The 18,871-nt window shown below is 41.6% G+C and overlaps 1 protein-coding gene across 1 annotated transcript in view; it reads left to right on the top strand.

Moving 5' to 3' along the window:
* Positions 1-16,387, top strand: part of Wdr27 (WD repeat domain 27) — a 74,779-nt gene extending 58,392 nt beyond the window's left edge. Inside the window, exons 25-26 of the mRNA XM_035440454.1 lie at positions 13,962-14,026; positions 16,038-16,387. Of these exons, the coding sequence (XP_035296345.1) occupies positions 13,962-14,012 (51 nt within the window). The 3' untranslated portion in view covers positions 14,013-14,026; positions 16,038-16,387. The remainder of the gene's footprint in view (positions 1-13,961; positions 14,027-16,037) is intronic.
* Positions 16,388-18,871: the final 2,484 nt, after the last annotated feature.

The raw sequence follows: 18,871 nt of genomic DNA, 5'->3' as shown, positions 1-18,871 counted from the left end.
TGGAGGTTCCACAGTGTTCATTTTTTCGAGGGACCCTTGTCTGATTCCATAATGGCCCCAAAGTCCAAGAGTAGTGATGATAGGAGTTCAGAAGACCAGAGAGAAGACCTCCCTTTCAATGAAAAGGTGGTGTAAGTTCTTGACTCAAGGGGACAAAAGGCAGCACTTATGCTGACATTGCTAAGATCTATATAAGAACAGATTCCCTATCCATCGGATTGTGAAGAAGGAAAAAGAAATTTGTACTGGTTTTGTTGTTGTACCTCAGACTGCAGAATTTGTGGCCAAATGCTTAGTTAAGATGGAAAATGCACCCAATTATAGGGCTGTGTGCTATCTGTGGCTTTAAGCAGCCCCTAGAGGTCTTGGAACAGAGTCTGTGTGGACAGGGGGCTCTGGTACATGGTTTCCAGAGATCTTGGCCCTCAACAGCTCTGTGGAGATAATATTCGCACTGAAAACAGGCTGGGGACAGACAGTGAGGAGCCAGTCCCCCAGCTGGAAGGAAATGACATGTTAATTTCTTTATATGTAAAGTTGCTTTAGAGCATACCATGTAGGCATTTCTGTTGCTCTGAATGTAAACAGTGGTGCTTCTGAACTTTGGAGCAACTACTTGTGCCCCCCTCTTTTTTTCTTTATAGTAATTTAGCTTTTATTTCCCAATTGATATTAGCTTTGTTGACTTGGAGTGGGATCCTGGAAGTATGGGGGAATTGAGGACATGGAGGACAGTGTGTTGCACACAACCTCAGGGAGGACTGCTTTCTCCAACTCTAGGAAAATTATGTGTACCATAGGAAAGGGTGTTTTGTTCTGTTCTTGGAATCCATGGATTCTGTGGTCACAGGCCCTGACCTTGCCATTCAGCCAACACCCCTAGAGTCGTACCACAAGCTAGAATTCTATGTGTCTGGTATTTGCAAAGTGTCCTGTGTTACCTTGAGAAGGTTCTCCCTGTAGATGGTTGCCTTGGTATTGTACCCAGCATGTATCATTTCATTTCTTGTTTTATGTTTACCTTCTTCAATCTCAAACACCTACCAACCCTGCATATCTTGAGGAAAAGACTGATTATATCATTCTGCTTATAAATAATTTAGCAATATGGACAACTGATAAAAGATGAGACCCATTTTAAAGTAACTTTATCAAGAAACCAGTTATATACTCCTGGCCATAGTGTTAGTTCATAGTCTAGATTCCTCTTTTAGTCTTGTTGACACCTTTCCTAGGTCACCATTACCCAACTTGGAGATTCTCTGGGCTCTTGGTACACCTCTGCCTGCTATCTGTTGTTTTCCTTCATCCTTTCCTTCCCAGCAGCTGGAGATTGCTGGGAGTAGAATCCTTGTCTTATTATAGGATTGGCATTGTGTGTCTGGACTAGAACTGCATGGTGAATACATCTGTATCTTAAGGCTCTACAAGTCATGAGTCTATAGAAGTCATTGCTGTGTGTCCATATAGCGTGTTCAGTGGGAATGTTCCATGACCAAGCTATCTAGCATGTAAACTAAGCCATCTACACAGCTTGATTTATCCAAAGATATAAAAGGAAGCCAAGGATGTGTATTGCTACATCCTGGATCCTCAGTGAGACTTCAGATTGTGTTTGATTTGACCGAGACCACTCTCCGTGGCCCAACTGCAAGTGTTGGAATATTGCTTGCCTTAAAAAGACTACAATATATACTTTTTGTGTGATTGAGCTTGATCTTTATGGGAGGGTCATGAGGTCCATGTGTCCTAGCATATTCATGTTCAGAACAAGGCCAATTTCATTATTAGTTTCTCACGTTAACTGGGAGACCTCAGATATCTACAAATAGCCAGGTTTATTGTGGCCGCAGTAAGGTTCATAGAAACAATTGACATAATCTGGAAAATGTATTCTTGCAAATATTTAATAACTGATGCTTTCCAACCCTTAGAATGGAAGTGGAAATCTGGACCAACAGGGACTTAAACAACTGGAAAAGTGGTATTCTAAATGCAGTGGTGTTGTGCAGTTTTCATGGTAGATATTGGCCCTGGTGTCATGCTACAGTTGTTCAGAAAGCAAGTTTTATAGTTAGCAACCACAAAAGGTTTCCCTTTATGTGAGCAGTTATCCCAGAATGTCAAGTTTTACTCCCTTTGAGGATGGTTTTCTTATTGGCACAGAGGAGAACTTAATATTTTCCAGGGCGGAAATCTTACAAGTGTGCCGCAGCTTCTGGGCACACTGCTGTAAATCGATCCCTTAGTCGTGTGTGTAAGTTACTGGTCTTAATTCTTCTAAATTAAAGAACCTGGGAAGGGTTTGCTTGGGCTTGATGGGGACAAATACTGGTGCAGTGGCTCAGTACCTGCATTTCCTACTGCGGTGTACCAGACCCCTCCAACGTTACCTTTGTCCTCGTCTGTGGTCCTTTCCTTTTGCAGGATACTCACTTCACAGAATGCTGGATAGTGCTCAAGTGTGGGTGGTCATGAGCCCAGCAAACAGTCCATGACTTAGTCACTGACCTGAGCTTTAAAGCCAAGCTGCAGTTGGGTTGAACCCTATTAAGTTCATCAGGGCAACAGTGCAGCCTCATTTCATTGGATAAGGTAAACTACTGGGCGTTCTTTATTGCTTTTTAATTTTGTCTTTGGTTTTCTATGATTTATACGAGATCAGAAAAGAAGGGAGGAGGAGAATTTATGGCAGATGAGCCTAATTTCCCCCCATTGCTGAACTTAAGGACTTGGAATACTTCTTGGTATTCTTATATGGACCCAATGCTTTTTAATTGTTAGGCTAAAGAAAGTGTAGCAACAGACCTTTGAGTTTTTCAGAAAATTGTGACAAGGGAATGTGAGCTCTAAAATAGGCAGTACTACTTTCCACTTGAATGACTAGAAGTCATATTACATCATTGTATTTGGAGATTGCTCATCTCAGGGCTGAGGCCACAGAGGCCCCTGCAGGCCTGAGCTGGCACTGCTCCTTCCCTGTCACAGCAGCCTGTAGGTCAGCTCACTGTCTTACCTGTGGAAATTTCCTTACTTCACTTCTGAGTAAGTCATTGTTTTCTGTTTTTTTTTTAAAATCATACTTTAATTAGTTCAGAAGAGAGATTGAAAAATATTTAGGCTAAAATGTCATTATAATATAAATAATTCATATTTTATCTGTCTGACAAATATGTATGTCCAGATGTTAGGAGATAAGAAATTCTCAAAGTAGAAAATTGAAAGATAGGGTTCTCACAATAAAATAGAAGACTTAAGATGATCAAGGTTATAAATGAAGAGGGGTCATCACTACCAATCCTAGAGAAATAAGAAAATTACAGGTGAACATATGTGCCATATGTTCATATGTTCTATGAACTTATAAGCTATGTGCCATAACTTAGATAAATGAACACATTCCCAGAAAGATTCAAGATTCACCAAAATCAACTCAATAATAAACAGAAATTTAATAGATCTATAATAATTAAATAAACTGTATTAGTAATTTAGAATCTTCACTCCAAAAACCATTTAGCTAGAGTGAATTCTTGGATTGTTGTAATACCCAGCTCTGGAGTCAAGTCCTGGTTCCCCTACACTTTCCCTGCCTACCAAGGAGGAGGAGCATGCTCTGTCATTCTGTGAGACTGGGGTTACTCTGACCTCAACCAGAGGACACCCAAAGAACAGGAAATTATGACCAATATCTTTTATGACTATGGATGCAAAACTCCTCAATCAATTATAGTAAATCAGCTCAGCAATATATAAAGGATTATTGCTGTGTATTTCTATGAGCTACTTGAGTTTTCATAGAAATGCAGGGCTGATTTGACAAGGAAAATTAATATATAAAATGCATCACATCAGCCAAATAAAACAAAAAGGTTTTGTCTCAATAGATTCAGAGAAGTTATTTGGTAAAATTTTAAAACTTACCCCTGATACCTTCAACAGCATCAACAAACTGTGTAGGACCTGTGACCAGGCCCAAGAGGGCTTGGTCAGGGGTACCTCTTAATCAGGGTTTCTTCCCACAAAACTGGAACAGACCTTAACCCCATTAAAGTGATCCACACAAAACTCACAACTAATGTAATGATATCTCTTTCCGCCAGCTGCCTGGCTTCTGTCGCTGCTTTAGGGCCCCCAAAATGACACACAAAGTCTTATATTAGTTACAATGCTGCTGGCCAATGACTAGGATTTCTTATGTGCTAGCTCAGTCTTAATTATCAACCATAACTACTAATCTATATATTTTATAAAGACTTACCTTATCGAGGATGCCAGTGGCATGCATCTTCTCTTGCCAGGATCACATGGTGACTCCTCTTTACTATATTTCCCAGAATCCTCAACTCCTAGCCCCACTTATCTTGCTTTCCTATTGGCCAACAGTGCTTTATTTATTAACCAATAAGACAAACATATACATAGAAGGACTTACCCCATCATCTCCTCTTTTCTGTCTAAATAAAAAGAAGGGTTTTAACATTAGCATAGTAAAATATATAACAAAACAGTTATCAAGTAAGAACTATAGTTAGTATTAACATTTAGCATGATTTGAAGAAAATATTCTATTATCTATCCTATCTTTGTGAGTCTAAAGTCTTATATGTAGCTTATCTCTTATAATAACTAAAGAAAACAATAACCATAACTATCTGTCTTCAACTCCATCAAAGACCACAGAAAGATAATATATAAACTCTAGATCTGACAGAGACATCTTGCTACCTGGACAGTCACCCAAAGGTCATTTGTAACGTTGGGGCATTCATCTTCAGGCTATAGGCCACAGTGTGTATGGCAGACTTCTTTATGAAGCAGGAACCCTTCAGGACTGTCTTGTTTTACAAGTTCAGCAGTCACTTTCCTGTGGGTCCTGCATGTCCAGTTTATCAAACAGTCCAGGCAAGATAAGTTTCTTGCCCAAATGGCTAATCTTGCCATGTTGAAGGCAAACTCCATATTGAGTTTCTTTGATGTCCATCCTCCTTTCTGACGTAATTGGTGTTGTCAGGAGCAGTTGTGTCTCACTGTCATGAAAAACCCTAAACCATTTAAATGTCATATATTCTGTAGGCCTTTGAAAGGCTTGAAGAATATCTATCCATCTCAAATACATCTTTGTATATCTAGAAAACCTAACTAACCTAACTGTAGGTTTTGACTATTATAGCTGACTATATATATATACATATATATATGTATATATATATATTCCATATTTAATTATGCATTACATTTTAAAAGATCTATATAAACATAATACCTAAACAAGAGGAGAAATTTACATATAACAAAATTAACCTTAAATTTGTGTCAATAAATGAAAATCCATACCAATGTAAAGTATTAATTTCTATATCCTATTTCCATTTTTTCCTTTAAAAAGAGATTGACTGTGATCATTACCATTTATAACCAACCCCATTTAAATGAAAACAAACATTTATAAACAATATTTGGGAATTTGGGCATCGTTCATTCCAAACTACTTCCTGTTGGTTGGGGGCATGATAAAACACAGAAACCTGGCCAGGTCCTTGTTTTTATAGTCTGCAATACTGTAACGTCTCGGCTGTTTTAGATGTTGGATCACCAGGGACACTGTTTCAGGGAGTCTTGCTTCATGAAACCATATTAGTCTGGAAGGAATCCATAGCTTTACATTTTCTGTGGACACTCTTTTTCCAAGTAACCTGTCCTTATATTTAAATTTAGAAGTCAAAGCAATTTTAAAATGTGTAAGTTGGATTAATTCAGCAGCATTGATAATCAAATGTATTTTAGCAGCTGTAGCTCTTTCCTCGGCAATCAAACAATTTAAAGACAATAGCATAACATATAGATAGTATCTAGACTTTGTGAGTATTTTCTATCTTTACCTGGCTTTTTATTATTCTATTTCTTTTATTTCCTTTGTTTTTTCTTTTTTTCCCTGAGACAGGGTTTCTCTGTGGAAATCATCCTGCCTCTGCTTCTGGAGTGTTGGGATTAAAGATGTGCACCACCACTAATCTTTCTTTCTTTCTTTCTTTCTTTCTTTCTTTCTTTCTTTCTTTCTTTCTTTCTTTCTTTTTTCCTTTCTTTCTATTACTTTATCCTGTTTGTTTTCTCTCACAAGCCTATGTATATTTTTTAAACACATTGTAAACCTTTAGAGGTTTTACTTTTTCCCCTCTGAATCTGTCTTTACTGTATATGTTTATCTTTTTCTAGCCACTCGGTCTTTTATCTGCTAAACAACACTGCTAAAATTAAAGCGGCAGATGTTTTAGCCTCTCCTCTTTCCAAGATGGCAGGGGTACATTTACGGCCACAACTGAGAGTTGTGCTCACTGCCTTGGTCTGTGCTGCCATCAAGCAGCATGCTACTGGTTTGGAGATGTGGTCACTGTCACTGCCAGCTGCTCGAACACACCATTCAGTTGTTAGCAGGGCCTCTAAAATGAGCCCTGCCTTCCCCCCACCCCACCCCCTACCCCCTTATGCTGAGTCAGGAAACCTCCCTTAAGGGAGCCGCTGGAGTCTCTGCTTATATCTAGCAAACCAGAGACCACCCGAGAAAATGTTGCTACCAAGAAGTCATGCTTGTCTCGGTTCTTTTGCTTCTAAAATCGCTTTTTAAGCTTTTGTGAAGTTTTTATGTGGACGTTCGTAAAACCAAATGGGTGCCATTTGCACCGATAACTCTTTCCACAGCCGCCTGAGTTCTGCCGCCACATTAGGACCCCAAAATAACACAGAGAGATTAATATTGGGTACAATGCTGCTGGCCAATGACAAGGATTTCTTTTTTTCTTTCTTTCTTTTTTTTTTCTTTTTTTGTTTTTTTGAGACAGGGTTTCTTTGTGACTTTGGAGGCTGTCCTGGAACCAGCTCTTGTAGAGCAGGCTGGTCTCGAACTCACAGAGATCCGCCTGCCTCTGCCTCCTGAGTGCTAGGATTAAAGGCGTGTGCCACCAACGCCCGGCTATGACAAGGATTTCTTATATGCTAGCTCAGTCTTAATTATCAACCATAACTACTAATCTATATATTTTGTAAAGACTTATCAAGGATGCCAGTGGCATGCGTCCTCTCTTGCCAGGATCACATGGTGACTCCTCTTTACTACATTTCCCAGAATCCTCCTCAACTCCTAGCCCCACTTATCTTGCTTTCCTATTGGCCAACAGTGTTTTGTTTATCAACCAATAAGACAAACATATATACAGAAGGACTTCCCCCATCAGAGAAAGTCACTTAATGTTCGAAATGGAGACAGCTCATTTAACTACGTTGAAAATCAGAGCTAACAAGACACTGGGATCTGAGCTTCCAGGGGGCTTAGTGTGAAGCAAACCATGAACATGTGAGCAGGCCCAGTAAGGATGGGCCTGCCGAGTGTTATGAGCAAAGGTGACTACTGTGTAGGGAAGGCAGGAGATCAAAGTTGATGCAGACTCTGGGTTCAGAAACACTGCTGACCTCAACAGTGAGGGTGTGTGTGAGTGTGTATGTGAGTGTGTGTGTGTGTGTGTGTGTGTGTGTGTGTAAGTGGGGGTGTGTGTGGTCATGTGCTCCTTAAGCCTGTAATATTGTTTAGAGATGTAATACTCCTAGACATGGAAAATTTGGTGACAGGAGCATTTCTTTTCTTGGATTTGAAAAGGGAGGAATAAGGGAGGGAGCAGAAACAGTCCCCAGCACTCTATTCTTCCATCTTAGAACAGTCCTGCTGGATGAGCAACAAACCCTAGCAGTTTTGCACACAATGGAGCCAACTATGCAACATGAGTGGTCCAGGGATTCGTGAGTCAGATCTGTGCACAGCCGAGGTCCTGCACGGTCTTCTAAAACCACACTGTGTGACATGTGTAGGTGCAGAGCAGTAGAGGACCCTGGGGAGACTCTTCCTGAACAAACAGTTTTGCACATTATGAGGGATAAATGCCAGGCAGGTCTCCAGTGTCAGTCACTGGGCTCTGCTGCTGCCCTCTGCATGGCCCTTAGGTTTCTCCCAGGGGTCTTTAGGACTTTGTGCAGCACGTGGACACACAGAGGCAGGGCGACTGTTTGGATTTCATCTCTTGAGCCTTGGCCATGGAAGATGGTTCAGATTATGTTTAATGGTTGTTGATCTAATATCTGGCTGGCGAGGATATTTGTCCCTGATGGTCTGGCAAAGCTTTCAGGTCTGCAAACACTCATTGCTGTGGCCTCCGGCCCTGAGCACACTGTGGTCACACTGTAGGAATGTGACAGTTGGACCATAATTTTAGTTCTGCTCAATTTCTCTGTAAGTGATTTATAAACCCAACTTGAAAATTTATCTCAAATAAGTTGCAGCATTTTTGTTCTTCTCAGCACATAGGATTCCAGTTACACATCTAGTTCTATTATTGAACTTTGCTAATGAAGTTTGTGAATTATAAGAATGACAAGTATGCTTTACTCAAGGACAAGAAGAATGTGAAAGGAGAAGATGAAATAACAGGGTCCCACAGATAAAACCTCATTGCATAGACTTGTGCAAGTGTGGGTACCCTGTGCTCAGTGTGATCAAGAACAGGTGAAGAAAAGAATCAGAGCCGGAACTTAATTGATACAGTTTGGCTATGATAAAACAGTCTGTCTTTAATTGAAATCACTGAATATGTGGTAATTTATGGAAATACAACCTGCAATTACGAAAAACTGGTGGGGTTACTGCTTTATAACTCTAGAGACCTTATCTCTTGTTGGATTTTTTTCATTTTTCCAACTTTTAAAAAGAAATAATGCATACTATTTTGGGAAACAGAGTAAACATGCCAGGTGTGGCCATTAGGTCTGTAATTCCAGCTGCTCAGTGGCTGAGGCAGGAATTGAAGCCAGCCCCAATTAGCAAATTTCAAAAACTGAAGGCTACAGCTCAGAGGCAGACAGGGTCTATGTTCAACCCCCATCACAACACAGTCAATACATGGAGGGAGGTGTGCACAGACTGAAAGACAGACAGGAGAGAAACAGAGGGGGAGAGGAGGCAGAAAAACACAAGGAAAAAACATGACAACTCTGAGGCACTGAGCCTTCCCCCAGTGGCCACTATGGAAGCTCTCTGGATTTCTTTCTGAGTGTGTGTGTGTGTGTGTGTGTGTGTGTGTGTGTGTGTGTGTGTGTGTGTGTGTTTATACTTACACACATTCACAGGAGAGAAAATAAGATTCAGCCACAAATACCATTTATTACTCTTGTTTCCACCTAATATCTTCAAATTTAATTTTGAATGATCATGGGGTGTAATCATATAGAAATGAAGTTCATTTTTATATATTGATCGTTGTGGTCTGGCTGGACTTGTTTATTACGTATAATCATTTTTGACTGATTCTTTCTTTATGTACATATGATTCTATCATTTGAAAGTAAGTTTCAAGTCTCCCCACTCCAGATGAGTTATATTTCTCTTTATTTATTTCCAGTTATAAGAGCAGCTGTCTTTGTTGTGTTCCTGATTTTAGTAGACATTTCCAGGACTTTGCCTAAGTTGTGGGTTTTGCATGCCTGGCCTGGTAGTGTGCAGGGAAGACCACTTTATTGCTAGTCTATTTGGTGTTTTTATAATCACGAGAAGGTTTAATTTGTGTGTAATGTTTTTTGTCCTGTTGAGATGATTATGCGGTCTGTGCTTTACTTAGTTTTATACTGTATCAGATAAACTTTTTTCTTTCTTGATTTTCTTTTTCTTAATTTGTGGTGGTTTGAGAACAACCCTGTGTATGTTTGAATTCTTGGTCTCTAGTTGGTGGCACTGTTTGGGAAAGACTTGGAAGCATTGCTAGAGGAGGTGTGTCACCGGAAGGCTTTGAGGTCTCTAGAGAGTGGTGCCATTCTCTTTGTGCTTTGAAGTTTGAGAAATGAGTTCTCAACTATGCCTTTGTTCCCCCCATCATGGACTTTAACCTCTGAACACTGCACACTAATCAAATGTTTTCTTTTGTAAGTTACCTTAGTCATGGTGTTTTATCACAGCAAATAGAAAAGTAATTAATACAACTTTCCATCAACTTTACATTCCTGGTAAGCACTACTTGGTCACTGTGTATATTCCTTTCAAGGACATCCAACTTTCTGACATCATATCATGATGTCATCTTCAAAAGTGTTGGGCTGTGTTCATCTCTTTCTCTCCCTGGACACTTATGTGGCTGACAGTGAGTGCCATAGCTACTTACATTCAGAATCCATTTGTTTATTTCATGTTCACTAAATGAAAAATGCAGACACAGCAAAGGACAACCTCAGTGACTATACACACGTTCTAGTTCTACACGTCCATGTTGTCCCCTGTTGATTTGGCCCTGAGGTTCCATTTCTTTTCAGCTTGCAGGGCAGTCACTACAACCTCACGCTCACTAGTGCTACCATGCATTCCTCTAGTCCTGTAATGTTGCCATAGAAACAGGACAATAGTCAGAGCTGAACCAAGCCAGGGATTCAGAAAGCAGGGAAGCTTGCCCAAGATGCCCATGGAGCAATGACTCAAAGATATTTCCAGAGCATGGTTAGCAGTGAATGAGTGGTGCTAATGAAGTTTAGGAAGTGGTTCCTATATTCACATCAGCTCATCACATGGAAACCAACCCTTCCCCAAGTCTGAAGTTGGGAGGTCAGAGATCTAGCACCTCTAACTGAGGAGCTATTGGCAACTGATAGCTACTGGGAGATGGAGAGTCAGCTCCCTTTATGGCTGCAGCTCCTGGAAGGTCAACCGTGCTTTAGTGGATGGCCACGTGTTCAAGAGTATGTGGGCAGCACTTGAGGATTTTGTTTTTGTTTTTTAAAATTGTTTGGGCATAGAAGTAGGGGTGTATCTGAAAGGAGTTGGGAAAGAAGAATAAATGTAATCAAGATACATTATATAAAATTCTCAAAGAACTAATAAAATGCAGAAGAAAGAGGAAGAGAAAAAGGAACCAAAGTAAATGGAAGGCCATCATCTCTGCTCCGTCTCTAGAGACTTCAGACCCTAGGAAGGGTCATTGCTTTTCTATCTCATGTTTCCCTTCTCCTGTAATAGATCATTTCATTCTTCAGTGATATTTTGAAGTTTCATTTGGTATTTTGAAGTTACATATTATATCTGATAATGTCTTTTTTATTTTGTCATCTCACACAAATGGAAGTTTGATTTGTTGTAAATATTACATTTCTATAAACTTACTATCAACACTTTGAAAATCTCATTCACTTTTGGCATCTAAGCTGTGTCATTTTCTGTCCTTTAAAAATTGCTTCCTAAGCATTGCCTTTATTTTTGTCTTCTGAATTCTGTGGGATACAGTTTGGAACCTCTTGAAGGATCATCCATAGGTCTTAACTGATCCTTCTATTTTTAAAATAAGTTGTCTTTCCAAGCCGAACCAGAAGGTAAATAAGCCTAAACACCAAACATTTACCACAACTCTCCGCCTTTCATTAATAAGCATGTGGAGTTCCTGTTATTGCTAGTTATTGCTTAGATTCTCCTGGACACTTGAAGAGGGTAACCATGCTTGCTACAATTTCACTGATACCACGTAAGAAAGCAAAAGTTCATTAATGTCAGTCTGAAAGATTGTCAATCCAGAAAGCTACTCATAGACTGATGAGGAGAACTGATATAAATCAGCCAGATCTCCCACATCCTTCCCCAGAGTCTAGTCCCACGAGTCTTCCTGACTGGCCCCATCCATTCCTTTTCCCCAACCTGTCATAGCTAGCTCAGATCCCACACCCAGTGCACTAGCTTTGTCTGGCTACCCTTGCCTACACCACAACCAACTTGCATACGAAAAACCCGCAGCCATCATCATCCTAAAGAAAGCTTGAAGCGATCCCACTAAAGTTGGAATAAGATAAGGATGTTTACTATTCCCACTCTTTCTAATGTTGTACTTAAGTACTAGTTGGGGCAACAAGGCAAGGAAAAATTCATAGGATACAAGTAGGGAAAGATAGTCAAACTATCCCTATTTTTAGATGACATGATACTGTTCATTAGCGATCCTAAAAATTCTACCACAAAACTTCTATAAAAAATAAACAAATTCAGCAATGTGGCAGGGTACAGAATAAACTTGAACAAATAAATAGCTTTTCCATACCCCAACAACAAGCATACAGAGAAAGAGATTATGGATACAATCTGATTTACAATAGCCTAAAAGAAAGAAAGTATCCGAGAAATGGATGAGATGCTTCTGGGCTGGTGGAGCAGGCACCTGGGCTCCCACGTTCTCTGTCCACTGAAGACACTTGGGGGCTGAGGCAGACGGAGGAAGGCACTGACCTTGCCATCTGCCCCTTCTTCTATGCAGTCAAGTCAGTGGACAGGCGGCAGATTGCTTGCCAGTGTGGCCTAGTCCTGAATAGAGAAGGGGCAATGTCTCAGAGAAGGAGAGATTCAGGAGGCAGAAGAAAAGTCCGGAAGGTGACTGCACTTTGTCACATCAGACAATTCAATTAGACAAGGAAAGGGAACACCCAGCCCAAGGGTTCCTGTCTTCCTGACCCTGTCATAGTCTTAGGCCAGAAAAAAATGGCAGCTTGCTCTTGTGTGAGTCCCCTGTGGTCCAGGAGCATTGGCTTCTTGACAGGTCCCAGGTCACCAGAGTGATCACCAAACACTCCAGGTTTTACTAATGAACCGGCAAACTCCACTTTTCAAGTGGAGCTCCATTCTGAGTAAACTTGACTTTGGCAGGAATGGGGGATGACACACTGTTCACCTGCTCCCTTTTGCATTGTTGCTCTCTTCTTCAAGTCACTTGCTTCTTAAGTTATATATGAAAACATGGAGTTGTAAATCCAAGTTACAATATTAATTTTTTGATGCTAATAATTTTTTAGTAATGTCTTCATCTCCTAAAAATTGTTACTGAAGGCCTGGAGGAATGGCTCCATGTTTAAGAATTCTGATTGCCCTTCAAGAGGACTTGGATTCAATTCCCAGCACCTACATAATGGCGCACAACCATCTGTAACTCCAGTCCCAGGGAATCAGACACCTTCTTGTGGCCTCCATGGCACTGAGTGCACAAGGTACACAGACATACATGCAGGAAAAATACCCATACACACAAAAATAAAGTCTCAAAAATTATAGAGTTCTATCACTGTAGAATTAATTTAATAGTTGCTCATATGTTTCCCTCTGTTGAGACCTTTATCCTCATGTGGCTTTGAGTTCACCTGTAAAGTCCTTTACTCCACTTGTAAGTGGAGTAAAAAATACTCCAGCATTTCTTACAGTATAGGTCTGCTGATAATGAGCTCCCTTGGCCTTTCCTTACCTGGGAAGTCTCAATATCCCCACCATGACTGCAGTGTTTACCAGATGCAGGATTCTCAGTTATCAGGGACCTTTTCCTTTAATTGCTTTAGTCTATCAACCACAGAGGGTATCCTGGTTGGTGAGCCACTTTTCTTCTGCTGACTAGGATTCAACCTGGTTTTAGCTTTTGAGATTGACTACATCGTGAATGAGTGAGGATCTCTTTCAGTCCATCTTGGGAGCTTGTTGAGCACAGATGTTTATATATCCTTTATCAATTTGTGTAATCTTTTTGACATTATTTCTTTAAATATTCTCCCCGATTCTTTTGCTCTTGTCCCGAGATTCCTGCAGGCACATGCTGGTCTGCTTGACAATGTCCCATGGGTCCTGTGGCCTCCATTTTTGTTGACTTTTTGTGGAAATAAAATCTTGTCACCCAGGCTGCCCTGAAACTCAGAATCCTAAGGTCAAAGCATTTCAGATTCTAAAGCATCGGTGGAATGTGCCTTGGACTAATGAAGTAGATGTATCATACTATTGCAGCAGATTTTACTAAATGAGTTTTGCTCTTTGATCTGAAACATGGCAAATAATGTGTAAACTTTGTGACCAGTTTCTTCTTTGGTTACTCAATCAGTGAAAACCAGGGAGTCATAATGTGGTGCTCTACTTTGTATTGCAGCTCACCACTGCCACCTTGGATGGGAAACTTCAGCTGTTTGTGGTTGAGTGACTTCTGACCTGCTGGTAAGAATACGGGAAGACATGAGAGAAAGAATCCATGGCTTAGCCATTGAGGCACACGGGGCAGGTTTTGTAGGGGCCCTTGTTGGCTTCCCCTTCTGTAGGACTCTGAGATTCCCTCTTCTTAAGAAATCCCCCATAGAAACAGTGGAAACGATGGCCCATCTGCCAGCCAGCATCTGTTTCATGATAGTGCCTAGAGAGGAGGTAGAGAGGGATAGAGAAGAGAGGGCGGAGGCATGAAGCATCACTGGACACTACAGAAGCTAGCTCAGCTTCTCCTGTACTCTATGGCTTTTTGCCTCACACCTGCCACTGTGGTGGCTGCACTTGAGGTTGCAAGGTGTCAAGGAGCCACGGCCCTGGGCTATCTACCTTCGATGTCCCTCTTTGGTCTTCAAGATGAACAAGGCCCAGGGGACAGAAGATGGACAGCCGTGCTCAAGTCTGGTCTTCTCTGTCCCTAATGAGAGGTTCCTATGATTGCTTTGGTATTTGAAAGATAAAATGATTCATATTCTGGGGAATATGTCATGGGTTTGCTCAACATTGGCACATCCATGTGTTTGAAAACATCAAAGCAAGAATGTGGTTGTGGTCCCAAGGCTGGCCACAGAGGGATTTGGCCCAGACCTTCTGGAATAAGCAATTTTTTGTTCATTTTTCCCATTCCCCAAAAAGCTTTCTTTGCAGATGTGGGTCTCATTCTTTTCACCCAGTTTAAACAGACTACTTTGCATTCCAGGCCCGTTTTGGGAGGGAGCTGGCCTTTCGTATGCTATGCATATAACAGGTGGCTAGTGGAGAAAAGACAAAGTGTGTGTGCAGGTACAGGTGTCTGTGGGTCTTGTGGGCACATAGGTCACAAGCCACAGCTTCCCCCCCTCCAGAAGCTCATTCTTGATATCATGATGAAGCTGAACTATTGGCATGTTGGTGCCTGACCACAGAAATCTCTCATTTGAATGTATTCTTCAAAAGACAAAAAAAAGGAGTGACCCTAAAACCATGCTTTCACTCCCCTTATTCTTTTCTCTTTCATGTCTTTTATTTTCTTTGTTATTACTGACCAAAGTTTACTCATATTCTAATTAGGACCAAATTCCTTTGGTTTGTCTCTTCTGTGTAAGTTCCCCCATTATTATGCTGTGGCATTAGCTTCACAGTGCTCTGCATTCTGAGCTTGTGGGAGCTGCCAGCACCAGAGAGGTTGAGAAAGCTCCATAAGCCATGGGAGATTTTTCATTTTTCCAGATGAGTAGGTGACAGGTTATGGTAGCCATTGAGGCTCTTAGTCCCTAGGGGCATGAGGCCTCAAGTTATCTCCCACTTACTGATACCTAATTCTTACTAATCTACTACTGCATGCACTTGAGTTTGTAAAGTGCATGCTTAAAAATTTATAGTTCAGCTCCCCCTTTTATCTTGTTCATGAGGACATCATAGATTCCAGAAGGACAAGAGCTCAATGGAAATAGCGTAGGTAGCTTAGAAGAGAAATGATACAAGTTTGGCCAACCGTCCGAAGGGGTTATCTGCAGTTTTTGAAGTTGATCAGAAAACTAAACATGAGTGGAAGAGATGGTCCCTCATGTGGAGACAACCAAAGCAAGAAGGCAGTGAAACTGACAATGAAGACAGGGACAAGATGGCTGTACCTGGGCCTAGAACCAGGGATTCTGGGGAGGGCATATAGGCATCTTGCACTGATTATTTTATGACTCTTGATTTTTTAAAAAAGTTACACACATAGAAATGTTGTATTCCCCCTTTGGATCTTTCTAAACATGAACCAAGGGGACCTGGCACTCATTGTACTGGCACTGTGCAGCCTCCCAGACAGTCCCACCCAGGTGGGCACCAGTTAGTCAACAGTGTATAGAGGGCTGGGTCAGAAAACATCTTTCTCATGAGGGCAAGCAGCTCTTCTGTCCTTTGCCTGGCATGTTGGGTGGGATCAGAGATGACAAGTCACAACCCAAGAGTCTGCACATATGATTGTAGTGTCCCACAGGGAACAGCCGTGATGCCTACAGAGCCTGGACCTTTGCAGTCACAAGGCCTGTTGCCATTTGAATTATGACAGGAGCTGTTTACAAGAGGGACTTCAAGTTGAGTTGCTATGTGCCAGCGCTGCAACAGCTGGGACTCCACTCCCTCAATGGAGTAGTGTGCCTAAGACCCCGCCTTCCCCAGCCTTTTTGAGGACTTGATTTCCTGGAGGAGCCACCCACCACTTCAGACTGGTGTCAAGGACCACTGCTTTGATTTTTCTCTAAGAGTACAAAAGAGGAGGTGCTGATTAGTGTAAATTCTGGAAGAAAGGTATTAAGAGAAAATAAAATGTATTGATGCAAATTTAAATGACTGAGTTAGTATCTATCTTCCCCAAATACTTAAACACTATTTCAACTTCCAATTAGGCAACGACCACCTCTTTTTCACTCAACTTTGTTCAAATATCATGCAGATAATCTTGTGGTTTGAATCTGAAGTATGTCCACAATTTGAATACTTGTCCCCAGTTGGAAGCACTAATTGGGAGGAATGTAAAACCTTTAGGAGATAGGGGTTGGCTTTTTGGTTACTAGGGTCAATGTGCTGGCTAGTTCTATGTCAACTTGACACAAGCTAGAGTTATCTGAAAGGAGGGAACCTCAGTTGACAAGATGCCCTCATATGATCCAGCTGTGAGGCATTTTCTTAATTTGTGATCAAAAGGGGAGAGCCAAGCCCATTGTGTGAGGTGCCATCCCTGAGCTGGTGGTCCTGAGTTCTATAAGAAAGCAGGCTGAGCAAGCCATGGAGAGCAAGCTGATAAGCAGCACCCCTCCCTGGCTTCTGCATCAGCTCCTGCCTCCAGCTTCCTGCCCTGTGGGAGTTCCTGCTCTCACTGCTTTTGATGATGAACTGTGAGCAAAATAAATGCTTCCCTCCACAGGGTGCTTTTGTCACAACACTAGGAACCCTAACTAAGACAGTCAGACTTCTAGGCCCTAGAGTGAACACTTTGCATCATAACACTAGTAACCCCAACTAAGACAGACAGACTTCTACAACCTAGAGTGAACACTTTCCATCACAACACTAGTAACCCCAACTAAGACAGTAGACTTCTAAGCCCTAGAGGAACACTTTCCATCTCAACAGTAACCCCAGCTAAGACAGCCAGACTTTTAGACCCCAGAGTGAACACTTCGTTGCTGAGCCTGTGTGACCAAAAGACCATTGTTTCCACATTTTCTGAATGTCCACTTACTGGGTTGCATTTCAGAAAACACTACTTTTTTCTGATTTTTTTCTTTTGCCTCAACAATTTCAAATGTGAGCTTACTCAGGAATTCCCTGGAGCATGTCCAGAGCCTTTGTATGCATTGTCCTTTGTGTTAGGCAGCAAGTGTGACTGGAAACAGAGAAAACAAGTGGCTTTTATAGGGGGTTGAGTGAGCTACAGAGTGCAGTAAACTGCAGAAGCGGACTACTATCTGTCTGGTCTGTGCAAGATGTGCCTTTTGCATCCTTGTCTTTGTATGGCAGTTGCCAGTGCTGAACACTCATCACAAACTGCCATGAAACCAACTGTCTTACAAGTTGAAGCTTTTGAAACAATACAAGTTGTAGTCAAACTCGTCCACTAGTCGACCAGAAGTCTGCAGCCTATGCTTTCGCTCCTGTCACCTGAAGCTAAGGTGGTCTTCGGCATGGGTTAAGAAGTCACAAGAAAATAGGAAGAGTAGATGTTTGGGGAATGGGCAGGAGCTTTCCTGGTCCTTTATTTTGCCATGGCCCCTGAAGGAGGGCCCCATACCCCGTCCTACCCTAGATAAACTCTGTCATGGACTGATTCTGGGGCAACCTTCCATGTCTGGTTGTGCTCTGGCTTCTCTGCCTAGTGCCTTATAAACTGTGAATCCAGCTGAACTGCTAGGTTACAGCTGGCCCAGGCTTACACTGCTCTCTCCCCAGTAGCTACAGTAAAATTGGTAGGGCTCCCTGTAGCAGGCATCCAGGGATGCCCTCAAGGACACTGAACCAGTGAGGTGTCATCAGAGTCCCAGTACTGGATTCTTGGGACAGTTCAGGTGAACACTCTAGGTGAGACCCATCACCTATCCCCTGTAGCCAGCTGTTATCCATAACCAAAGCTATACCTCAGAGCCCTCCCGAGGCCCAGCCCTAGTTTTAGTCTGTGTCACCCTCCAACAGATTATCATATGGGCATGTCTCTGGAACATTTTCACAAGTAATGATTGATGTGTCAGGCCCAGCCCACTATGGCCAGGGATACTCCAGTGGGCCTGGGTTTTATAAGAAAGAAAGATGAGCAAGCCTTGAGCAGCAAGCCAGTTATCAGTTCCTCCATAGTTCCTGCTTCTGCTCATGCTTGAGTTCCAACACTGACTCCCCTAAATGATGGACTGTGTCAGAACATAGAACCCAAACAAGCCCTTTCCTCCCTTTTTATTTAACATTTAGTATTTTATCACAGCAACAGAGAAGCGAACTGCAACAAAGACCAAGTGGTATACAGTTCAAACATCAGCTAATTATAAAGGCAAAACGTGTAAATTTGAAGCAAATTCCACCTTTGGAAAGGTTCATTTGGTTTCCCGTGCATGTAGAGTTGATGCTATGATTCAGGTCCTGACGAAGAAGAGAGTAAAGGACCATCTGAGTGTTCTTCTGGAAGTTTCTCTGTTGTTTTGAAATACAAAGTTTTCATAGTTCAATTCTAATAAAAATCTTTTCACACCATTATAGAAATGCTAACTGTCCATATTCATGACCGGAGAGCAGTTGGATTCATTGATCTACACCCTCCTTCTTAAGGAGATCATTTCTGCAGTT

Source organism: Cricetulus griseus, chromosome 2 (assembly GCF_003668045.3).
Source record: "Cricetulus griseus strain 17A/GY chromosome 2, alternate assembly CriGri-PICRH-1.0, whole genome shotgun sequence".
NCBI classification, from domain to species: domain Eukaryota; kingdom Metazoa; phylum Chordata; class Mammalia; order Rodentia; family Cricetidae; genus Cricetulus; species Cricetulus griseus.
The sequence above is the reverse complement of the archived record's forward strand: the minus strand, read 5'-3'. Positions and strand labels throughout refer to the sequence as shown.